Below are 14,065 nucleotides of genomic sequence, written 5' to 3'. Positions count from 1 at the left end.
AACCAAGGCTGGTTTTCTCCAACCTCCCACCCCCACCCCATGCCTTCCCACCCCTTCCAGACAACACACTTTTTCCTGCTGCCCTTGGTGGCACCTGCAGTCCAGGTAGGTGGGAAATCTTCTGAGCCTCAGTCCTCATCTTGACTGGGACATAGGTTAACTTTCAAAAGAGAAGCCCAGGGACAACCGGGCATGCTCCACTGCTCCTCTTTCTTCCCCGGGGACCTGTCCCTGATGTCATAACTGAGTAACTATGACAACCCATCATGGACAGCTAAGTACCTCACAGAGGAGCCTGGGTGCCTCATTTCAGAAGTGAGACTAGGAAGAGAAGATGAACAATTCCCTGGATTATCTGGCCTACCCTGTAATTGTCTCTAATCACAGACAGAGCACATCCTTCAGGAAGAAGCTGGACTTTGGCCACTACGCATTTCATAAGAATAGAATACAAATAGGTATGTGGGGCAATTTAAACTGGACACTATGACTAGGATTCTGAAAGGGCTCACCTTAAGAGATATTGATGGTAAACCAGAGCAGTACACAGCTTTGCAATGATATGGCCTTATCTGCTGAGTCTGGTCAAGAGGGCATTAGCATCAGTGACAAAATTTATCTTCCATCAGGGAGTTCCTTTGATGGAAATACTCATTTAAGCTCTTTAGAGCCAAAAAGCTAGACAGAGGATGAGACGGCAGCATCCAGTAGCCAGGATAGTCATATTGGGAAAGGGTGGGAGAAAGGCTCTTTCATTAGCTTCAAGGAACATTTATGTCTGTAAATTTTATTTTTCTCAGCCCTCATCATGCTTTCATGTCTGCTCAAAACTCTTCAAAAGATGTCAGTTTGGGAAAGTCAACTGAACCAGAATCCCTGAACTGAATTGGTTCAGAATTCAAACTTGTAATGTTTTAATCAGTGTCATTGTGTAGAATGTGAGCAGAGTCCCTAAGGCTACTAAGAGGATACCTGTGATGTAACATTGCTCTCTTTCCTTCCTCTCCAGTGAAGCCTACTGTTGATACCAAACCTCCAGCAGCGCACACACATCACATCTTAAAATTGAGCAAACTGCAGGTATTTGTTCTTGCCATCTGCAAATGTACCTTATCTATGTCCCAAAGAGGTCCAGTTTCCCAGAACCTTCTAAATACCCACCACTTCCTCCTCCTGTCCATACACCACCCCTGGATTCCTCAGCCCTGCTCCCAGTCTCCACTGTAGCCCCCAGTTTGCCCCTTTCCCATAATCCCACAGGAGGGGGATGCTCACCGTTGTGAGAGGGAGCATGATGTAGTGATGATGTCACCATGGTGGGGTGGGGTTTCTCACCAGGGTGAACAAAAGAGAATCGACAAAATTGAATACGAAAACAAGCAACTGTGTCAAAAAATCGCCAATGCCCACCGAGGCCCCGCCAAGGTGGATTGCTGGAACGAATATTTTTCCAAGAGGTAGTATTATTTCTCTTCATTTTCTGAAAGTCAAAACTGACTTCCCCCTTGTTGGGCTTTAGTACTAGAGGCATACTGAAGGAAAGTTATCCTGAGGGATAACCAAAGAGACCATGTTAAGGAGAAAGAAAACCACCCCAAACAAGAACCTTTCTCTAACGTTAGAGAGCTAACTTTTATTCCCTAAGAGACTCCTTGGAGTCCTATTTAGAGTTTGTCACAGGAAAGCACTTTTTAAAAATGGTGATGATAACTGGGATTTTAATATAACATTCTTAAAATTGTTTCTGCAAATATTTGCTGAGCAACTACTATGTGCTGAGCACCAGGGATACAGAGGTGAAATGAGATGTATATTTCCTAACCTCAAAACACAAGGTCAGAAAGAGGGGACATTTATGCAAATAATTATACAGTCTGATCAGGGCTACAAAAGGAATGTATGCGAGGAAAATGAGTGTGTATCTGTGTGTCAGTGTGTAGGGGAGAGTGTCAAGATGTCTTTCCTGATCCTTGTGTATTTAAAACTGGGTTGAAAGCTGAGGGGAGTAAGGTGAACCAAAACTGTTACCAGCTATTTGTGATTTCTGGGTAGACAAGACCTTCATCACCTAAACCAGAGAGTCTCAATCCTAGTTTCATATAATAATGCCTGGGGAGCTATTGCAAAATGCTAATCCCCAAGCTCCATCCCAGACCAATAAAATAGAATCTTCTAGTAGGCTGCAGGGCTGAGAACCACTGGCCTTACCCTAAAAAAGCTTTGCATGTTTCCCAGAATGCAGTCTGGTTCAATAGGTTCTCAGGGCTCCGTGGAACAGCAGGCTCCCTGCACTCAGGCAGCCTGAATTTCTGACATCATAACTTCATCTTCCCCACTCCAGTCTGGAAGGAGAATTTTATTCTTCACCTATTTTAGGATTTTTTTTTTTTTCCCAGCTTAAACAGAGAAACAAGGAACCGGGAGCTAGTGAGAATCACTGTGGAAAACCAGGGCATTCTGAAGAGGCTTGGTGATCGCAAACCACACTATGACCGCAAGTCGTCGGAGTTAGATTGGCAGGCACGTGGATACTCTGTGATAGCTTTATTCACTCACAGAATCTGGCTGTGTTCAGAGGAGAGTCAATCTCAGGAGAGACCCCTGATTGTTGGAGGACAAAATCATAAGGAATGTAACAATCTGTAAGAGAAAAACTGCCCAGAGCCTACAAAGCTAACAACAGGAGCAAACCCTTCACCAGCTAAGGACATCCCCTTGGTAGCAAAGCCATTATGTGACAGCTTCAGAAAATATCTGGTAACATCTTCCCTCATCCCTTAATTCATTTAGGTTGAATGAGCAAGCAAAGAAGATGAAGGGTATACAATTCAGTATGTGGTTGATTTGTTTCATGTAGGGACAATCCTGCAAGAGGGGGGAAAAAGCCATCTGCAGTGTTTTTATAAACTTCCACTCTCTGGCTTTGGTCTGTAAGCGTTTTCTAAGACCCATAGGATTTAGAACTTCAACTTTCACACCAGCACCTGGGCATTGACATAAATCTTTCTGATTTTTTTTTCCTTCAAGAATTCAAGACGCTATATCAGAAATACAACCAGATATCTTCTCTCCCGAGATAAATAGGTATGTTTCCACATGGCTGCTCTTTATCAGAGAACATGGTGATCACAATTCATGGCAAAGCCCTAAAACCCATGTAGATGGAGAACGAGGGGCCCAACCAAGGGGTGAATTTTGCTCTTCCGTAATATTGATTGGCCATCCATTCGGGGACTAGAGTTCCGTTTTTGTTTCCTCTCTCCATATAAGTAGGAAATGACTGCCTTTTGTCACCAGCTTTGAGGCTTTATGTGAGTCTAAGGGGAAGTGATTTGTTTTAGTAAGACATAAACAGGAGGTCTCGTGGCTTTAATGTTATGTTGAAGTTACATTACAGGTCTCTGTCACTGTTCAAAAGTACTATTGTGTTGGCATTTCATATTATTTCATATTATTAGTAATGACTAAGTTCCCCTGCCCTGCTGCTGCCCCTAGGGAGAAGGATAAATGGACACGCAGGCTTTTCAAAGAATAATTCTGTATAATTGATGGCTCTCCATTTCTCTCCCTCTCCTCTCCTTGAATGCAAGGTTACTCACCATGGATAAGACAAGAGAAGGCCCTAGGATTTCTTAGCTGCTTAGGATTTCAAGGCACTCCTAAGTGGCTGAATGCTCAATCTTAGGATGCTACAATAAAGCTTGGAACATAAAATGAGTAAGTTACATGTAAAATACCCAAAGGCATTAAGTTCCATCCCCAAATGGAGACAGAATGAGGCAGGCAGAAGGAAAGATCCAACAAGCACTTTTATTGGGGGCTATGAAAAGTCTTAATGAGAGAGAGAAAGTGACAGCTTTTTAAAGCATACACCATTTGCACCACCCCAAGCAGGAAGAATAGGCTGGGTGAGATGATTCAACCACAAGCTCAGCTCTGTGGAAATGGAAAACAAAAAGCACATGAGGAAATTAAAGTTCAGACAACACAGAGGAAAAACACCATTAGCTTCTCTGTGAATACCCAGGATTGGAAAAGAATGCTTCAGTGAGATTTTCATGGACTCTGTTCATTTGTAGGGAGAAGCAAGATTGAAAATGTCAAAAATATCTCAAAACACATGACAAGACAATGTTGCATGGCTTCTGGGATTGGTCATGCTGGTTTTGAGCCTTTTTAAATGGTTTATTTGGAAGGAGAGGAGATCTTATATGTTCTTATCAGAAATAAATGTTTTATTTTAAAATAGATTTACGGGAAGTTACAAATAAATGTATGGTGAGGCCTCCTGCAACCTTCTCACCCAGCTTCTCCCAATGTTAACATCTAAATACAGTATGGTGTCTCTCCAGGAAAGTTGACATTGGTACAATCTATAGCGCATACACAAATTTCACCACTTACACATGCACTCATTTGTTATGTGTGTGTATAACTCCATGCTGTTTTTATCACAAGTGTGGTTTTGTATTAATACAAACACTTTCAAGACAGTTAACTGTACCATTATGGAAAATACCTTACCACCCTTTTTGGCCACAGCCAGCCTCTGCCCCCCAGCCCTAAACCCCGGCAATTACTAATCTGTTTTCCATTTCTATAATTATGCTGTTTCATGAATGTTACATAAATGGAATCATGCAGTATGTATTCATTCTTTTCAGACTATTTTTTTCCACTCCATATAATTTCCTTGAGGTTCATCCAGGTTGCATGTGTTGATAGTTCATTCCTTTTTATTGCTAAGTGGTATTCCATGGGATGAATGTACCACAGTTTTACCCATTGCAGGATATTGGGGTAATTTCTAGTTTTTTGACCATTATGAATAAAGCTGCTATCCACTATTATGCACAAGTTTCTGCATGAAAATAAGTTTGATTTCTCTGGGATAAATGCCCAGGAGTGTACTTATGGGATTATATGATAAGTCCATTTTAAGAGAAATTACAAAACCATTTTCAGAGTGGTTATACCATTTATATTCCTACCAGCAATGAGTAAGCCAGCTTTTTCATATCCTCATCAGCATTTGATGTTATCGCCATTTTTAGTTTTGCTGGGAGGGATTGGGGGCAAGAGGAGAAGGGGACGACAGAGGATGAGATGGCTGGATGGCATCACTGACTCAATGGACATGAGTCTGAGTGAACTCCGGGAGTTGGTGATGGACAGGGAGGCCTGGTGTGCTGCGATTCATGGGGGTTGCAAAGAGTCGGACATGACTGAGTGACTGAACTGATCTGATCTGATTATAATATGTGCAGTAACATCTCATGTGGTTTTAACTTGCATTTTTCTAATAATTAATGATGTTGAACATCTTTCATATGTTTATTTGCTCTCTGCATATGCTCTTTGGTGAAATATTGGTACATTTGCCATTTTCTAATTGGATTGCTCTCTTTAACATTGAATTTTGAGATTTCTTTACACATTCTACACCCAAGTCCTTGGTGTTGGATATGGGATCTGCAAAATATTTTCTCTGTAATTTGTCTTTTCATCTTTCACAGTGTAAAGCATTTAAATTTCGCTGTCATTCAGTTCATCAATCATGAGATTGTTCTGTATCTGGCTCTGTCATGCCCATCTGGCTGTGATACTGTGTGTAGTTTTGCCAAGGGCTACCACCTGGGGAAACTGAGTAAATGGTACACAGGATCTCTCTGTATTCTTTCTTTCACACATGTCAATTACCTCAAAATAAAAAGTTTAAAGAAAAAAATTAGTGTGTGCAAATACAAATTCAATTTTAAATGGATTCCAGTTCATCTCATTTTGAGGAGTCATTCTTCTAGACATCCTGGTGAGAAGCCTGGCAGTCATCCTTTACTCCCTCTCTTTCATCCCTTCCTCTCCCCTGCCTATTTTAAATCTACCCATCCTCTCAGTCTTTGTATGTACTACTGCCCATTTCAGGCATTTGTGATTTACAACTGGTATTATTAATGGGAAAATGCCCATATCACTTTCTAGCTTCACACCTTCAATGATTTGCCATTCCTTCCAGAATGAGCCACACGTTTCAATGCGGCATACACAATATGGGCCCCTCACGATCTTGTTCCTTCTGTCTCAGAACCCTCTATCAACAGGAATTTTTATTTCAAGCAATGTAAATTGACGTCTGATTTTAGTAAAAAAAAATGTATAATTTATTGAATGAAATAGCTAACAGTATTTGCCAGAAAACTGCAGGACTGAGCTTCAAGCGGCACATTCAAGGAACAATGCCCCAGGTCTTGGTGTACAATTGGTCTGCGGTGCTGTAGCTCACACAGTTGCCCCTGTTCTACCTGGAATGGAACTGGATCTTCCTTCCTAAGTTCTCACTGATCTGAAGTCTTTGTGTCACTAGCTCTAAACTCCAAGTCAGTGAAGGTGTATCTAATTGATGTAACTTAGATCATATGTACCCATTCCTTATCTGCAAGGGAGATTGGAAGGGTATTTGCATTTTTCCAATTCTGAACATGGGTTCTGCTTCTCATTCTCACCAGAATAGGGAATTTCCCCCTAGTTACAATAAGGTTCGGATACCAGAATTTCACAAAAATGACAAATGCCTGCACCCTTCAGTTCAGTTCAGTCGCTCAGTCATGTCCAACTCTTTGCGACCCCATGAACCGCAGCACGCCAGGGCTCCCTGTCCGTCACCAACTCCCAGAGTTCACCCAAACCCATGTCTGTCGAGTTGGTGATGCCATCCAACCATCTCATCCTCTGTCGTCCCCTTCTCCTCCTGCCCTCAATCTTTCCCAGCATCGGGGTCTTTCAAATGAGTCAGCTCTTCACATCAGGTGGCCAAAGTATTGGAGTTTCAGCTTCAACATCAGTCCTTCCAATGAACACCCAGGACCAACCTCCTTTATGATGGACTGGTTGAACCTCCTTGCAGTCCAAGGGACTCTCAAGAGTCTTCTCCAACACCACAGTTCAAAAGCATCAATTATTTGGCACTCAGCTTTCTTTATAGTCCAACTCTCACATCCATACATGACCACTGGAAAAACCACAGCCTTGACAAGACTTTGTTGGCAAAGTAATGTCTCTGCTTTTGAATATGCTATCTAGGTTGGTCATAACTTTCCTTCCAAGGAGTAAGCGTCTTTTAATTTCATGGCTGCAATCACCATCTGCAGTGATTTTGGAGCCCAGAAAAACTGTTTCCCCATCTATTTGCCATGAAGTGATGGGACTGGATGCCATGATTAGCCTGCAACCTTATGTCTGATCATTCCTTGCCTTTTTCAACTAACAGAAGACATGTTTTCTTCTCATCCCATTCATCTGTTTTCCCCTCTAGCCAGAAAATCCATAGTTCCATGTCTTTATCTGGATAACACCTATACATTATTTATACAAGAGAGTGGTCCATTCTCCAGGAAGTTTCCATGAACTTTTAAGGTTATATCAGGTATTCTTTCAAATGATTTGGAGATTTTCCTATTGTCTTTCTGTGACTGAATTTGAGTCCATTATGGTCAGAGGACATACCCTAGATTTCCAATTCTCTTAAATTTGTAAATATGGCCTACCTAGGTAAATATTTCACGGGCATTTGAAAAGACTGTATATTGTGCTGCCATTGAGGGGAGTGTTTTATAAATGTCAATTAGATCCTCTTAGTTGATGGTGTTCAGTTCTTTTATGCCCTAGATAACTTTCTGTTCTAATCCTATCAGTTGCTGAGAGTAGAGTGTTGACTCCCCCAATTATATCCGTAGAGTTGTCTATTTCTTCTTTTAGCTCTGTCATTTTTTTTTTCTCCTTTTTGGCTGCACTGGGTCCTCACTGCGGTGCATGTGGGCTTTTTTTTGCTGTGGTGTGCAAGGGTTTCTCTTGTTTAGGTGTGCGGGTTTCTCTTGCCGCGGTATGTGGGCTAAGTTGCCCCGCAACATGTGGGATCTTAGTTCTCTGACCAGGGATCGAACCCATGTCCCCTGCATTGGAAGGTGAATCACCAGGGAAGTCCTTAGCTATGTCAGTTTTTGCTTCATGTATTTTAAAGCTCTGGTGTTTGTTGCACACACATTTAGGATTGCTCTATCTACTTGATGAAGTGATCCTTTTACCATTATATAATGTTCTTCTTTGTCCTTAGTAATTTTCTTTCTCTGAAGTCTACTTTATCTGATAATAATATAGCCTTTTTAAATTATGCTTTTAAAAAAATTGTTTGCATATGTTTCCATCCTTTCCAACTACTTTTGTATACTTGTAGATGACATATCAGATCAGATCAGTCGCTCAGTCGTGTCCGACTCTCTGCGACCCCATGAATTGCAGCACGCCAGGCCTCCCTGTCCATCACCAACTCCCGAAGTTCACTCAAACTCACGTCCATCGAGTCAGTGATGCCATCCAGCCATCTCATCCTCTGTCATCCCCTTCTCCTCTTGCCCCCAGTCCCTCCCAGCATCAGAGTCTTTTCCAATGAGTCAACTCTTCGCACGAGGTGGCCAAAGTACTGGAGTTTCAGCTTTAACATCATTCCTTCCAAAGAAAGCCCAGGGCTGATCTCCTTCAGAATGGACTGGTTGGATCTCCTTGCAGTCCAAGGGACTCTCAAGAGTCTTCTCCAACACCACAGTTCAAAAGCATCAATTCTTCGGCACTCAGCCTTCTTCACAGTCCAACTCTCACATCCATACATGACCACTGGAAAAACCATAGCCTTGACTAGACAGACCTTTGGTGGCAAAGTAATGTCTCTGCTTTTGAATATGCTATCTAGGTTGGACATAACTATCCTTCCAAGGAGTAAGCGTCTTTTATATAGTTGGATCATTTATTTATTTATTTATTTTTGGCTGCTCTGGGTCTTCATTGCTTTGTGCAGACTTTCTCTAGTTGTTTTCTCTAGAACAGGGGCTACTCTTTGTTGTGGTGCAAGGGCTTCTCATTGTGGTGTCTTCTCTTGTTGTGGGTCCCAGGCTCCAGACGTGGAGCTTCAGTAGTTGAGGCTCCTGGACTCTGGATTTCTGGCTCAGTAGTTGTGGTGCATGGGTTTAGTTGCTCCACAGCATATAGAATCTTCCTGGGGCCAGGGATTGAACCTGTGTCCCCTGCATTGGCAGGTGGATTCTTATCCATTGTACCACCAGGGAAGTTCAGGTCATGTTTTCTTTTAATCCACTCTGCCAATATCTTCCTCACTTTTAGAATATAATTATCTTATGTATTTCCTCTATATACACTGAACACTGTATCAGATGGTGACATAACTTTTGTTATCCAGAAAATATGGGTAAAGAAAGTCAAGAGGTGAAGAATAACCTATTTACTTCTAGCTTTACATATTCAGTTGTTTTTTTCCTTTCTGAATGTCCCAGCCTTCTGCCATTTTGTTAATCATTTTTTAAGAGTTAGTCTCAAGAAATTATGTTAGTTTCCCTTTACTGGAGAATGTCTTTATTTCCTCTTCATTCCTGAGGGATAGTTTCATCACATTTAGGATTCAAGACTGAGAGTCTTTGCTGTCAGCACTTGATAAATGTCATGTCACTTTTTCAAGCCTGCACAGTTTCCTTTAAAGTAATATTAAAATAGAATTTGTGTTGGTGTTCCTTCCTGTTGTTTCTCCCGGTTCTTAAGTTTTTGGTTTTGGGGTTTTTCTTTAGTCTTTAGTTTTCAGGAGATTAATTATGATGTATCTTGGTATGGATTTCTTTGGGCTTATCCTATTTTGAGCTTATCAGCTTCTTGAATCTGTAGATTTATATCTTTCACTAAACTGGGGGAATTTTTGGCTGTTATTTCTTTGAGTACTTTCTGGCACCACAGTTTCTCCTTATGGGATTCTGATGATACCAGTGTTAACTTTTTTGTCTGTAATGCTTTTTTCCAGTTATTTGTTCACATTGCATAAATTTTATTGATCTGTCCTCAAGTACCCTGATTTGATCTTCTGTCACTTCTATTCTACTACTGAATCCATCTGAGTTTTCAATTTTTCAATAACTTTATGTTTATATCATTTCCATATAGTTATTTTTCATAACTTCTATTTCTTTGTAAGATTATCTGTTTTTAAAATTTTTTCTAGAATTTGTTATTTATTGTTAAAGCATTTTTATTACAATTGTTTTAAATTCTTATTAGATAAATTCTAACATCTGAATCATATCATACTAGTATTGGTTGATTGGAGTTTTCTTGGTTTGTATTATGATGAGTAATATCTCATCACATTTCTCTCTCATATCCTGGATATTTGGGTGATTATCTTAGGGGTCTCTTAATCCTATTTAAATCTTCTATTATAGCAGATAGTAGTCCAGTTTAGGTGTTGGTATAAATTTCTGCTTCTTTTATGTGTCTTATTTTCAATGAAGTATGGTTTTCTGAGCCTTTGCAATACTATTCTTGTCTGCTTGTTCTTTGGGTACTGCCAGGACTCCCACTCAGTCCCTTCTGGTGTCTTCTGCAGTGTGGGAATGTGCTTCCCTGGGCTGCACAGTGTTGCTGGGTTACCTTCTGCAGAGGGGGTGGGCAGGCATTGCTGGGCCTGGGTCTTCTTTTGTCACTGGGTGGAAGGCAGGGAGACATAAGGCTTCACTCCTGCTATGAATGAACTGGGCCACCTGCTGGTACCCTGGTGTGGAGCTAGGGCTGGGGCTCCCTGGTAGGTCTCTTCCAGGTTTCTTTCCCCTTTCCTGTCCTTTGGCAGAAAAAGCAAACTTTTTTTCCTTTCTTCCTGCCTCACTCCCCCCTTCTTTCTCTTCCTTCCTTCCTCCATTTTTTCCATAATTTTTCCTTCCCTGTCTCTGCTATTGGTGGTTCTGGGTTGTAGGCCTTTTCATATCTCAGTTGGGTGTGGGAGATGAAAAGAAAGCCCAGGAAAGTCACCACATTGTTTGTTCCTCAAATCTTGAGTTTCCCTACTCAACCCATTTTCTTTCCATCTTTCAGAGTCCTTTTATCAATAAATTCCTAAGATTTTAAGTTGTATTTGGAGTTGTGGTGGTGGTATGTACACACGTGTGTGCTCTGTAGTATCCAACTCTTTGCAACCCCATGGAATGTAGCATGCCAGACTCCTCTGTCCATGGAATTTTCCAGGCAAGAATGCTGGAGTGGGTTGCCATTTCCTCCTTCAAGGGATCTTCCCAACCCAGGGATCAGAGCCAAGTCTCTTGTGTCTCCTGCATTGGCAAGTGGGTTCTTTACCACTGTGCCACCTGGGAAGCCATTTAGAGGTGAAAGTGAAAGTGTAAGTCACTCAGTCATGTCCAACTCTTTGTGACCCCATGGACCATACAGTCCATGGAATTCTCCAGGCTTAAATACTGGAGTGGGTAGACATTCCCTTCTCCAGGGGATCTTCCCAACCCAGAAACTGAAACCAGGTCTCCTGCATTGCAGGCAGATTCTTTACCAGCTGAGTCACAGGGAAGCCCAAGAATACTGGAGTGGGTAGCCTATCCCTTCTTCAGCAGATCTTCCCGACCCAGGAATCGAACCAGGGTCTCCTGCATTGCAGATGGATTCTTTACCAACTGAGCTACCAGGGAAGCCAGATTTAGAATTGAGGAGGAGGGAAAAAATGATTCTACATCATCTTGCTCTGAAACCATAAGCCTGACTTTTAAAGGAAGCAATGGTTGGAGACTGTATTCAGAGGACAGGAAAAAAAAAATAGATTCATATTGACTCCGCCAGATAGAAAAATGCTGCTTATTGTTTCTAAACTATATGATTCAAGAGGGCTTTGTGCATATGCTGGTCAGTAGTTAATAAAAAAGTCAACAAATGCTTTCTTTTTTTTTCACACGTGATCCTGTGACTGGTGGCATAAATGGTGTAACTCTGTATAAGTGGATGTAAAACTGTGATGAGTCACATGCCTTAAAGCATGTATGTATTCAATGGTAAAAGCACAATCGGCCAGTGTTTAACATAGCTAAGCATTGTCTGTGAAGGACAGATGGTTGTAATTTTTAAAAATCCACTTCCTGCAGGGAGTGGAGTGGATGACAGAGAAGGTTAAAATTCCTGCATCAAAGATGGCAAACAAGATTAATTCACTTGCCAGTTCTGCTCAATTGAGACCAGATACTATATCCTGAAATATCCAAAAGCAATATCTACATTCAGCAAGAGAGTGCTATGATCAATTAGTGATGTCTGTCGTGGGTGTAAGAGTGGGTGATGGCAGCTTATTGGCCCTGCCCGTCTAACATCCTTGACCTAGAAAAAAGCCCTCCAGAGCTCACCATATTCTCTCTGGTTGGAGACACAAGCAGAAACCTTACCAGCCATTGAGGGCCCAAGTGGGAGAAAAGGGACATATTGGAAGGTATAAAATAAGTAGATTTCTTGGTGTGAGGCCGAGAAAGACAAACATGCAGAAATTTTGCCCAGAGGCTCGGAACGTATGTGCTATTGGCTAGAATGGGACTAGGAACTGAATTTATATATATTCCACCAATATATATTTGTAAACAGGTTTGTGGTTTTTTTAAAAAAACAACAGCTTTATTTTTGCAAACAGCAAAAACACTTTACAAATGACCTGTCTCTGGGGCCCTATCCATTCTGCTCTCACAGATTTTGTAGCAGCCAAGCAGTTGTCAACACAGTTTGCCTTCGGGGTGAGGAGGTTGCTTAGACAGGAAATAAAGCAGGCATCACATTTTAATGCCTTGCTTCACAATACACATGAAGAGAAAGATGAAAAGATGAAATAGTCATCTGAAAATCATTAAGAAAATATTAAAAATAAGAAAATGCTGAGTTGTTTGAAATTAAAAAAAAAAAATCTGTTATTCAACCACTGTGCTCCTACAATGGGGGAAAAACCACCCAGTTGGGCTTTGCTAAGAGTTGGTTAGGATCTCCACCAAGGGGCCACGCTAGAGGACTTTTCAAGAGTAATTTTGACTTACATGTTTTTTGCCTGAGGGCTGATTTTAATCCTTCTCTCCTGTATAATGGGGCTTCCCTGCTGGCTCAGAGGTAAAGAATCTGCCTGCGATGTGGGAGACTCGAGTTTGATCCTTGGGTCAGAAGATTCCCTGGAGAAGGGAATGGCTACCCACTTCAGTATTCTTGCCTGGAGAATGCCATGAACAGAGGAGCCTGGCGGGCTACAGTCCACGGGGTCACAAAGAGTCGGACATGACTAAGCGACTAGCATGTTCACTTTTTTCTTTCTCCTGTACAATACACACAACTTGGTATGTGCCACTCAGCTTCAAAGAGCAGCTGCCTTCCCCACCTGGTTCTATGTGGAACAGCTAAGACTAATTTAACTTGGTAAGAATCCAGTGCTTTGTAAATACAAAGAGGTCCTCATCCTTTTGCTAGAAAGGTCTGAAGAATGTGATCCTGTTCCGTGGACCTACCAGGTTCATGAGCTATGTGGGTTGACCAAAAAGTTTGTTTGGGTTTTTCTGCAACATTGTAATGGAAAAACCTGAACCAACATTTTGGCCAATCCAATAAAAAGTGGAAAAGGTATCCTTGTGTAAGAAGGCAAAATGGAAATTTCTAAACAGGCAGCAGATCTTCTTCCTGGTGCTTTGCACTTTACCTTGCCTCCTTTTTTTCTCATGAGGAAGAGTTCTTTCAAGAGCTTTAAGCAGCCTCTTTCAAGTCTTAGAAGTTGCAGCCATACTGCATATTATTGTAAATTCTAGCTGAGAGCACATTCCTCACTTCTAAGTTAATGGCTTAACAGACAGCCTCAGTTATGGGGCCACAAAAGAGAGGCAGTATAGTGGTTAATGACAATCACTGGTATTAGAGTTGGACTCTAATATTATGACTCTGCCATTTTTTTAAAGCTGTGTGAACTTGAACACATTATTTAAACTTTCTTAGCCTTGTTTTTCTCATTTGTATAATAGGGATGATAAGAATCCTACATCAAGGAATTCCCTGGCAGTCCAGTGGTTAGGACTCTCATTGACAACAGTACCAGTTCAATCCCTGGTTGGGGAACTAAGATCTCACAAGCCATGGTGTGTGGCCAAAAAGAAAAAGAACACTACATCACAGGCTTGGTGCATTTGTCAAAGTCATGTAGGTAAAGGCCTTAGCGTAGATTCCTGGCACA

General features: G+C 41.5%; 1 protein-coding gene across 1 annotated transcript; it reads left to right on the top strand.

Moving 5' to 3' along the window:
• The first annotated feature begins 334 nt into the window (after positions 1-334).
• Positions 335-3,084, top strand: CFAP97D1 (CFAP97 domain containing 1). Its single transcript, XM_055579890.1, has 5 exons — positions 335-458; positions 1,010-1,080; positions 1,339-1,457; positions 2,397-2,520; positions 3,028-3,084. Exons 1-5 carry the CDS (start codon positions 335-337, stop codon positions 3,082-3,084), a joined length of 495 nt encoding a protein of 164 aa, XP_055435865.1.
• Positions 3,085-14,065: the final 10,981 nt, after the last annotated feature.

The sequence above is a fragment of the Bubalus kerabau genome, chromosome 4 (genome assembly GCF_029407905.1).
Source record: "Bubalus kerabau isolate K-KA32 ecotype Philippines breed swamp buffalo chromosome 4, PCC_UOA_SB_1v2, whole genome shotgun sequence".
In the NCBI taxonomy this organism is placed as follows: Eukaryota; Metazoa; Chordata; class Mammalia; order Artiodactyla; family Bovidae; genus Bubalus; species Bubalus kerabau.
Note: the sequence above shows the minus strand (reverse complement) of the source record. Positions and strands in the feature narration are given on the sequence as shown.

What these genes read in the sequence shown, in the direction of transcription:
- CFAP97D1 (XM_055579890.1), top strand. Translation starts at nt 335, where the DNA reads ATGAACAATTCCCTGGATTATCTGGCCTACCCTGTAATTGTCTCTAAT. An exon ending in TAAAATTGAGCAAACTGCAG is followed by an intron (nt 1,081 to 1,338) that starts GTATTTGTTCTT and finishes GTTTCTCACCAG; the next exon opens with GGTGAACAAAAGAGAATCGA. An exon ending in CGTCGGAGTTAGATTGGCAG is followed by an intron (nt 2,521 to 3,027) that starts GCACGTGGATAC and finishes TTTTCCTTCAAG; the next exon opens with AATTCAAGACGCTATATCAG.